The sequence below is a fragment of the Labeo rohita genome, chromosome 18 (assembly GCF_022985175.1).
Source record: "Labeo rohita strain BAU-BD-2019 chromosome 18, IGBB_LRoh.1.0, whole genome shotgun sequence".
Lineage (NCBI taxonomy): Eukaryota > Metazoa > Chordata > Actinopteri > Cypriniformes > Cyprinidae > Labeo > Labeo rohita.
Window position 1 is genome coordinate 21,410,703 of NC_066886.1, and position 9,960 is coordinate 21,420,662.

At 39.1% G+C, this 9,960-nt stretch overlaps 1 protein-coding gene across 1 annotated transcript; it reads right to left on the minus strand.

Moving 5' to 3' along the window:
* Positions 1-299: 299 nt before the first annotated feature.
* On the minus strand, positions 300-6,156 carry LOC127180807 (extracellular calcium-sensing receptor). Its single transcript, XM_051135113.1, has 6 exons — positions 5,948-6,156; positions 5,459-5,747; positions 4,620-5,375; positions 4,287-4,514; positions 1,395-1,518; positions 300-1,213 (listed from the first exon to the last, which is right to left on the minus strand). Exons 1-6 carry the CDS (start codon positions 6,154-6,156, stop codon positions 300-302), a joined length of 2,520 nt encoding a protein of 839 aa, XP_050991070.1.
* Positions 6,157-9,960: the final 3,804 nt, after the last annotated feature.

The window sequence follows — 9,960 nt, forward strand, 5'->3', positions numbered from 1 at the left end:
TTCTTTCAAAAAGCTATTTTAATGAAAGGGCCTAACATCACCATCCTTTCAGGGTTTGAAACTTTGCTGCTTTCTCTGTCATTTTCAGTTGTACTGTTCCTCATTTGTTTTAATGGAGCAAGAAAAAAGCACCATATGGGCACATTATATGCAAATGAAGTCATATTATCATGTGGTGAGACATTTTTCTGAATGTGTCTGTTTTTAATCTATGAAATGACATCTATGTAAATCAGCTTGTTGAACAATTAAAGACCATTACATTTATGATGTAAACATATATGATGTTATTTTTTTTCTCAGTAGGATTTGGATGGAACCTTTCCCATCATATGTTGTTTTGTATTTTGTTCAGGCTTAAGTAGGATGATGAAACATTTAGGTGCAAATATGCAGAACAGTAAGCCAAAGCTTGAGGCTAAAATTGCAAAAATCTCCACAGCTACAGTAAATTTTCCAGGAGAACTGACATAAGATGGGATAAATGTAATCCATACAGCACAGAATATAAGCATACTGAATGTAATGAATTTGGCTTCATTGAAGTTATCAGGCAGTGTGCGAGCCAGAAAAGCCAGAATGAAACACAAGACAGCCAATAGGCCAATATAACCCAGAACAGCAGAGAAACCTATTGTAGAACCCAGACTACACTCAAGAATGATCTTGTCCTTATAATATTTCATATTTTTGTGAGGAAATGGAGGAGATATTGTTAGCCAAAGTACACAGATAAGAACTTGTATAAGTGTAAAGGCAAGAACACTGAGTCGTTGTTGTGCAGGCCCAAACCATTTCATGACATTACTTCCTGGAAGTGTAGCCTTAAAGGCCATTAACACAACTATTGTTTTCCCCAGAACACAGGAGATACAGAGGACAAAAGTTATTCCAAATGCTGTGTGACGCAACATACAGGACCACTCTGTGGGCTGACCAATGAAAGTAAGTGAGCAGAGAAAACAAAGAGTCAATGAGAAGAGCAGCAGGAAGCTCAGCTCTGAGTTGTTGGCTTTTACTATGGGGGTGTCCTTCTTACTGTAAAACAGAATGGCTACCAGTGCAGTTAATCCTACTCCAAAGAGTGAGAAAAAGACAAGCACTATACCCATAACTTCTGTGAATGACAGAAACTCTACAACCTTTAACACACATTTATTTTTCTCAGCATTAGACCAGTATTCTGCTGGACACTGCTTGCAGTTATTTGAATCTGGAAAGGAAGTTGATCACTGTAGTTAGAAATGAAGGAAAATGGTTTTATTTGTAAGCTACACACACACACACACGCACACACACACACACACACACACACACACACACACACACACACACACACACAAAGGAGCTAAACAATTTTCTTAGAACATTTTGTGAAATTAGCTAAATATTACCTGTCTCATTACTGATTTCTCCTTCTGCACATGGAATACAATCATAACAGCAGACAGGTCTTCCTTTTTGTGCAGCTTTCCTAGTTCCTGGAGGACAGCTCTCACTGCACACAGACCTTGGTTTCTACATAGAAATGCATATTGTACACAGGGTTTGAAATTAACACGCCAACCTGCCAAATGCAGGTAAAAACCAGCTGTGGCAGGTAACGCTATTAAACGCTATCCAATTTGGCAGATTACTTTTCGTAAATTATGTCCACTCACTCATCAACTGACCTGAGTTTAAATTATTTTTTTTTTTTGCCATTCATGCTTCTCGCTTTTCCCATCACATATCAGATCAGAAAAAAGTTTATTTTCAGTAAAAATTAAGAAAATATTTGAAAAATGGAAATAAAGTGCCTTGTGGGCACTTTTAATAATAAAGTGTTTATTAGGCAGGGTTAGGGGTAGATGTAGGGACTTGACCCCAACAAATTAATTAATTACAGACCAATCTCAAAACTCCCTTTTCTGTCAAAGATACTAGAAAAGGTAGTATCCTCACAATTATCTTCCTTCTGACAGAAAAATGGTATCTGTGAGGATTTCCAGTCAGGTTTTAGACCGTATCATAGTACTGAGACTGCTCAAATGATCTGCTCTTATCATCCAATCATGGTTGTATCTCTCTGTTAGTGCTACTGGATCTTAGTGCTGCGTTCGATACTGTTGACCACAACATTCTCTTGAACAGACTTGAAAATGATGTTGGCATTAGTGGTAGTGCATTGGCATGGTTCAAATCATAACGCCATCAATTCGTAGCAGTGAATGAAGAGGTATCATATCGATCACAAGTGCAGTATGGAGTACAGCAAGGCTCAGTACTAGGGCCATTACTTTTTACGCCTTACATGTTACCCTTGGGAGATATCATCAGGAAATATGGTGTTAGCTTTCACTGTTATGCTGATGATACTCAGCTCTATATTTCTTCGTGGCCCGGCGAAACATACCAATTTGAAAAACTAACAGATTGTGTAGTTGAGTTAAAAAACGGGATGACAAGTAATTTCTTACTGCTAAATTCTGAAAAAAAACAAAACAAAACAAAAAAAAAAAAAAAACAGAGGTGTTAATTATTGGACCTAAAACCTCTGTGTGTAATAACCTAAAACACTGTCTAATGCTTGATGGCTGTTCTGTCAATTCTTTGTCATCAGTTAGGAACCAAGGTGTGCTATTTGATAGCAATCTTTCTTTCGAAAACCACATTTCTAGTATTTGCAAAAATGCATTTTTCCATCTCAAAAATATATCTAAATTATGACCTATGCTCTCAATGTCAAATGCTGAAACATTAATTCATGCATTTATGACCTCAAGGTTAGATTATTGTAATGCTTTATTGGGTGGTTGTTCTGCACGCTTAATAAACAAACTCCAGCTGGTCCAAAATGCAGCAGCTAGAGTTCTTACTAGAACCAGAAAGTATGACCATATTAGCCCGGTTCTGTCAACACGGCACTGGCTCCCTATTGAGCAACGTATAGATTTTAAAATCTTGCTAATTACTTGTAAAGCCCTAAATGGTTTAGCTCCCCAGTACCTGAGTGAGCTCTTATCACATTATAGTCCCTCACGTCTGCTGCGTTCTCAAAACTCTGACAATTTCTTTTTCTAGATCATACTCTTATCTAGCGCCCAAACTCTGGAACAATCTACTCAAGACTGTTTCTATGTCAGCAGAGACCACATCGACTAGATAAGCCCCAGAGACGGATCCCCAGTGAAGACCTCGTCACCTAGACGGTCATCGTCACAAGACCACGGAAACCAGATGAGTCCTCTGCATCTGGCCAGAAGAGAACTGGCCCCCCGAGTGAGCCTGGTTTCTCCCAAGGTTTTTTCTTTTTCTCCATTTGTCACCTTTGTTGCTCCTGGCTTGCTTAGTTGGGGACACTTCTTCTTCACACGATATTGTATTCTATTTGAACTGAGCTGAGCTAGATGATGACATCATTGAATCCATTGATGAACTGACTTTACCTGACAACTGAGTGTTTACTGTTGCCCTTTTGCATTATTGATGCACTATTTTACTATTTAATACTGTACAGCCACTTTGTCACAATTCTGTATTGTTAAAGGCGGTATATAAATAAAGGTGACTTGACTTGACTTAACTTGTACTGTGTGTAATTATTATGTATATATAAATACACACAAATTAATGTATATATTTTAGAGACGATGCACAAAATATTTTTATTTATATATAATATAAATTGCATAAAAATTATAATAAATACATATACATATAATATTTCTTAAATATATACATGAATGTGTTTGTATTTATATGTACATAATAATTACACACAGTAAACACACAATTACACAACAAAATTAAACTTTTATTTTGTATGCGATTAATCGCAATTAATTGTTTGACAGCCCTAATTTTAGCTCATCTATTTGTCTCCTTTTTTGAGCTGTGTATGGAGGGAGGAGAATGTTGTGTTCATCTCTGTGTTTTTCTGAATGTCTTCCTTCATCTATTTTCCCACATTGTTTTGAACTACGCTGGGTTGTGTTTTCCAAAAGCATCATTAGCTAACTATGGTCGTAAGTTGCATTGAACTCTATTGGTAAAGACAGAACTATAACCATAGTTGCTTTAGAGAAACACACCCTTGTGCTACTAATTTCATTTTATCATTTTATTAATAGATCAGATCACGTTTTAAGCTGTCATCTATCACAACACAAACAATATATATATATATATATATATATATATATATATATATATATATATATATGTTTGTATATCAGTTCTTGCATATGCTATAGGGCAATATATTCTGACATTTTGTTTCAAATAAACATGTTATTGCCATTTACCTCCAGCTGTCCTCCAGTCCAGATTATGTTTTCAGTCTTGAGCACAAAGCGCTGGTCAGGGGGCAGTGAGGCATCATAGTATCCCACTGGTGTAAATTGGATTGAGCCATCAGAGTCCTTCTGCCAGTTCACAACTTCATATTGGGCTACTGCGGCACCAGTGCTGTCAAACCACACACGATCTCCCATTGTTACAGTGAAATTTACTCTTTTCAGTGCTTCAACAACCTTTTGAGAAAAGGGCATTTTAAACATTTTCAAACAGAAAACCATTTTGCTTTCTGTCACTCACCTTTTTATAATTTTATTTTATTTATTTGTTTTTTCAATTACCTGCTGAGGTTGTATTTTTAGGTCTTTCTCACAACCTTTATTTTCTTTGCACTTGAGTAGACTGTGTAGTGAATGAGCCACAGCATAAACAGCTTTGTACACATTGCTCGAATATCTTTGTTCAGGTACATCTTCATTGTAGTTTTTAAGCACAAGCAGATCCTGATATATGTTGCAACTTAATGCATATTGAGGAAGATTTCTTTCTCTCTGTGAGCATGGAAAAGCTGTTTCCCAAAATGACTTTATAACATAGTCTGCAAAACCTTCAATATTGATTTTTCTCACTGCAAACCCCAGTGACCCTCCAAGAACACGAAAGCTGTTTGGACCAATCAAACTTTTAGCAGTTATCCATGCCTCTACCCCAATCATTTGGAGGCCTGTAATATTCTCAGTACTTAGTTGCTCAAGCAAATTTTCCATTTCAAAACTGGTAAGAAACACAACAATCACTTTTGCAGTGCTTTTTTTAATTGTCGCCACCACTTTTCGAAGTTTTTCAGGCTCTGTTCGGTAGAATTTCTCAGAGTACTCCACACAAATCCCTTCTTCCTGGGCCGTATTCAGAAATATGCCCATTCCATTGTTCCCATAATCATTGTCACTGTTCACAGCTCCCACCCAAGACCAGCCAAAGTGTTTGATTATGTATGCAAGAGCTCTGCTCTGGTGGTAATCGCTAGCAATAGTCCTGAAGAAAGATGGATAATTTTTCCTGTTACTGAGACATTCACATGTGGCTGAGTGACTTATCTGAAAAAGAAAGAAAAGGAAACAGTGATAACATCATCAGTATGGAGATCACTATTAGATTTACTCTATGAGCAGACCCTTACCACTGGAATTTTAAAAGGCCCTGTAGTTCTGGACAGAATCACTGTGGCTGATGATTCTGTTTCTCCTATGATGGCATGTATAGGAGACTGCCCATCGCATGTGTCCTCTGCTGCAAATTCTTGTCCATTCATTAATGCCATAGTTGCACTCATAGAAGACAATCTTGAACCACAGGTATCATAAATTCGGTAGCCAATAGAAATATTTGGGAGTAAACTTTTACTGTTGTTAATCTCGTCAATGGCAAAGATCATGGTCTGAGCCATCCGAAAATCTCTTAGATTTACACTGTGAAAACATTTAAGAGCTAGCATTAATACCAAAAAAAGTACATATTGTTCAAAAATACATCTGGTTCATTTGTGAAACATTATGACATTACAGATGTTATGGTAGACATTTACAAATGAACTTATTGTAGCAAATGTATAAATGATCATATCAAATGAATTATCTTCTCTGATATATGTTAGTTAAATGTAGAAAACCTGGAGCATGATAGCAACTGAGGTTTTTGTGTAAATTCAAATGAAGGTAATGTCTCTATGCTCCGGATAGGAAAAAGTGCTCCAATAGTTACATCTCCATCTTTGGATATCAGTGGGTAATTAGGGTCTCCCATCATTCGACAAAAAGGCTTTTCTGCTTTTGTATGAAGCAGAATGAAAAGCAGGAGTGTGTAAAGAAAGAAAAGCATCCCAAGCATTGAGCTCAACCGCAGATGTCAAATGCAGTCGACCAGATACATTATTTTCACTTTTATAGATAGAATTAATATGGATGATTGATTATTAATGTAACCAATGACCTTGCAGGGCAGGACATGAAGCAGGTCAAGTGGGGTGGAACAAAGTCTAAGTAATACAGTTAATATATTTTCTCAAACAATAAAAATTAATAAACCGTAAAACAGCCAATATTGAAGTATTCACTTGTCTGTGCAATCATATTTGCATTACCTAATATCTCATAAATCTTTGAATTACCAAACCAGTTTGAAATATTCTGTTTTTTTCCCCCTATTTTTATACCTATGCTGCATCATTTTTTTTTTCTTTTTTGTATGAGAAAATATATTGTAGTATCATTAATTAATGCTTCCATTGTCAAAAAACAAAAAAAACAAAAAAAAAAACACGTTACATTCTGATTATATTTGGTGCATTGGATACTGACTCCTGAACATACTCAAAGCTATTATTTTTTCCTTTCAGGTTATTTCTAAATGGCCATTTACAGAAGAGGATTAGGGCCCTGCAATTAAAAAAAATAATAAAATAAATAAATAAATAAAAGCATCTCGAGATTAAAGTCGTTACATTTCGAGAAAAAAGTTGAGATTAAATGTGTTGAGATTAAACTCATTAAACTCATTAAAAAAGTAATTAATTTGTGAGAAAAAAGTCGCTAAATTTCGAGAAAAAAGTCGAGATAAAATGTTGAGAATAAACTCATTACATGGCGAGAAAAAAAGCCATTAATTTACGAGATAGAAGTCTTTAAATTACGAAATAAAAAGTCATTAAATTTAGAGAAAAAATTTGAAATAAAATGTTGAGAATAAACTTGTTAAATTACGAGAAAAAAGTTGTTAAATTTTGAGAATAAACACATTTGTGTCATGTTCATTTCATCTGGTTGGAGAGAATCATGCAGTGTTTGCAGTGGCGTAGTTTGGAGAGAAATGTACACAGATGTGGCACATGGTGCGATCGACTGAGGGTCGAGCATGACTTTTGCAGAACTCGCTTTTCTTCCTGTTCTCATAAAATATCACATCTGAAAAGTGGGAATCAACTGCCTAACAAGCATTTAATAATAATGTATTAGGCACACAGTAAAATCAGCAGTATTAATCAAGCAGTGTTGCTCTATAGGGTGGGCGCCTTGGAGGCTTGTGCAAGGCAGACACAGAAGGGGTACGCCTCCAGGTCGGATCCGGGAGCTCTAGGAGCCATGGCGGGTCAGGGAATTCGGGGAGCCATGGCCAAGAGCATAGTTCAGACGACCATGGCGGGTCAGGGGGTTCGGGGAGCCATGGCCGAGCACACAGTCCTTGTGGCCACGGTGGGTCAGGGAGTTCAGGCAGCCATGGCCGAGTACATAGTCCTTGCGGCCATGGCGGGTCCGGGAGTTCGGGAGGCCGGGTAAACAGTCCAGGTGGCCATGGCTGATCAGGGGAGTAGCCCCTCCCCACCCCAAATTTTCTTGGGGGAACTTAGGGCGTAGCCTGCCCAGGAGATCACGGGAAGGCCGGGCTTTGTAGGTGCAAACACAGGAAGGTGCTCGGGGCGCGCTGTGACTTGACTTGACAGCTGCGACGTGACTTGACTCAGGAAGCGCCGCCGTAACTTGACTCAGTAAACACAGCTGCAATGTGACTTGACTCAGGAACCACAGTGGTAATGTGACTTGACTCAGGAACACCCGCTATAACTTGGCTTGACTCATGGGGAACAGCTGTGACTTTACTTGATTCAGGAACGACGGCCGTGACCTTGCTTGATTCAGGAATGACAGCTTTGGCTTGACTTGACTCGGAAGCTTGACTGGACTCGGAAGCTTGACTGGACTCGGAAAACACAGCTACAACTTGATTTGACTCAGGAGATGCAGACGTCACTTGACTAGACTTAGTAGACACAGCCGCAACTTGACTTGATGCAGGAAACGCAGCTGCAACTTGACTTGACTCGGAAACTTGACTTGACTCAGGAAACACAGCTGCAACTTGACTGGACTCGGAAACTTGACTTGACTCAAGAGACGCAGCTGCAACATGACTGAACTCAGGAGAAGCAGCTGCAACTTGACTGGACTCAGGAGACGCAGCTGCAATGTGACTTGACTCTGGAGGCGCAGCTGCAACTTGACTTGCCTCAGAAGACGTAGCTGCAGCTTGACTTGACTCAGGAAATGCAGCTGAAACTTGAATTGACACTGGAGACGCAGCTGCAACTTTACGGTGCTTTTTGCGAGTTGCGGCCGCGGGCGTGGTGGGAGTCCGAGCGCTGGCGGCGGGAGTCTGAGCGCTGGCAGCAAGAGGAGGCGTCCGGGAGCTGGCCGCGAGCTCTGGGCTGAGGACAAGGGAGGAGTTATGGAGAACTGGAGTGAGCGAGGGAGGACCGGAGGGAGCGGGCTCGTTGGAGCGGCACGTGGAGAATTCTGGCTGGTGGTGAGCTGGAGCGTCCGCATGTTTACAAATGGGGGGGAAGATGAGAATCTTCCACATCGACACAAGGAACTTGGAATGAAAAAGGGCAAGGACATAGTTGATAAATTCCGCAACCGGTTTGCAGCAATCGTCAGGAGTTATCAAATTGAACAATCTATCTTCGTTTAGCCCCATTTGAAAACACGCGTTAATAGTAGCATCGCTCCAACTCACCAGATGTACAACACTCAGAAAATCCTCCACGTAATGCTCCAACGGCCTTTCTGCCTGCTGGATATTAAACAGGTAATCCTCAGCCCAGAGCATTTTGTTTGGTCGGTGTTTCTGTCACGGTATAGTCGTCATGTGCGAGGGATGACGCAGGAGAAGAGCGGAGATCCAACTAAGTGCAGTTTATTCAGATACTCCAAAGTGTCCACAGTCCAAAAGGCACACACACAGGTCTGACACATACTAAAACATAGTTTTAATATTTCATCTGAATACATGTGCTAATGTTACTTCATATGTTGCATTTTGATGCAGTTTGTGTAGTTTTGTTGATTTAAGGAAATTCTGAATAGGTAACGTGGCAAGTTTGAGTTGTTTTTCGTCACGTCATGTAATGTTAAAACTTAAATTATGACAATAATCTAACATAATTGGCATTATATCCTATTAATATGTTTTAGTTATTTTAATGTTGAATTATCTAATGCACAGTGGGGCACCAGCATTTTTATGTGTTGGATAGTTGAAATTGCGATGTTTCAGCATAGACTGGATGTTTGCATCATATATGTCAATGTTTAACGTGTAATTCATGTAATATCATTAGGTTTTGTTGATTTTGAGCATTTTTGAGATCACGTGACCCACTGACAGAGATGGCCGCTTGACTCTGGTTAATAAATCATTCGTTTAAGTTATAGTCTCTGTGCAACTTTCTTATATTTATTTCCCTGAATTCGTTTACTTTTCTGTGATGGCTAAATAACAGCTTTTACTATCCTATCCGGAGAAAAAAGCGGCAGAAAGAGCCCGTTAATGAAGCACTGCGTGCCATGGTTGCTGACGAGCTAAAGATACAGTTTGGCGTTGTTCGGAAAATTTTTAAGGAGGAATTTCAACTGATCGCCGAAAGAATTGGATTTCTGGAGAAATGGATGAGACTGATCAGTAATAACTTTGACAATATCCAGACAACTGTTCGGAAACTTAAGCAAGACGCGGCCGAAGTTAAGCTAACCGTAAATACACTTCAAGACAAGATGGAGAGACTGGAAGATAAAACTCACTAGTGTAACATTAGTCTCGTCGGCCTCACAGAAGGGGAAGAGGGCAGAG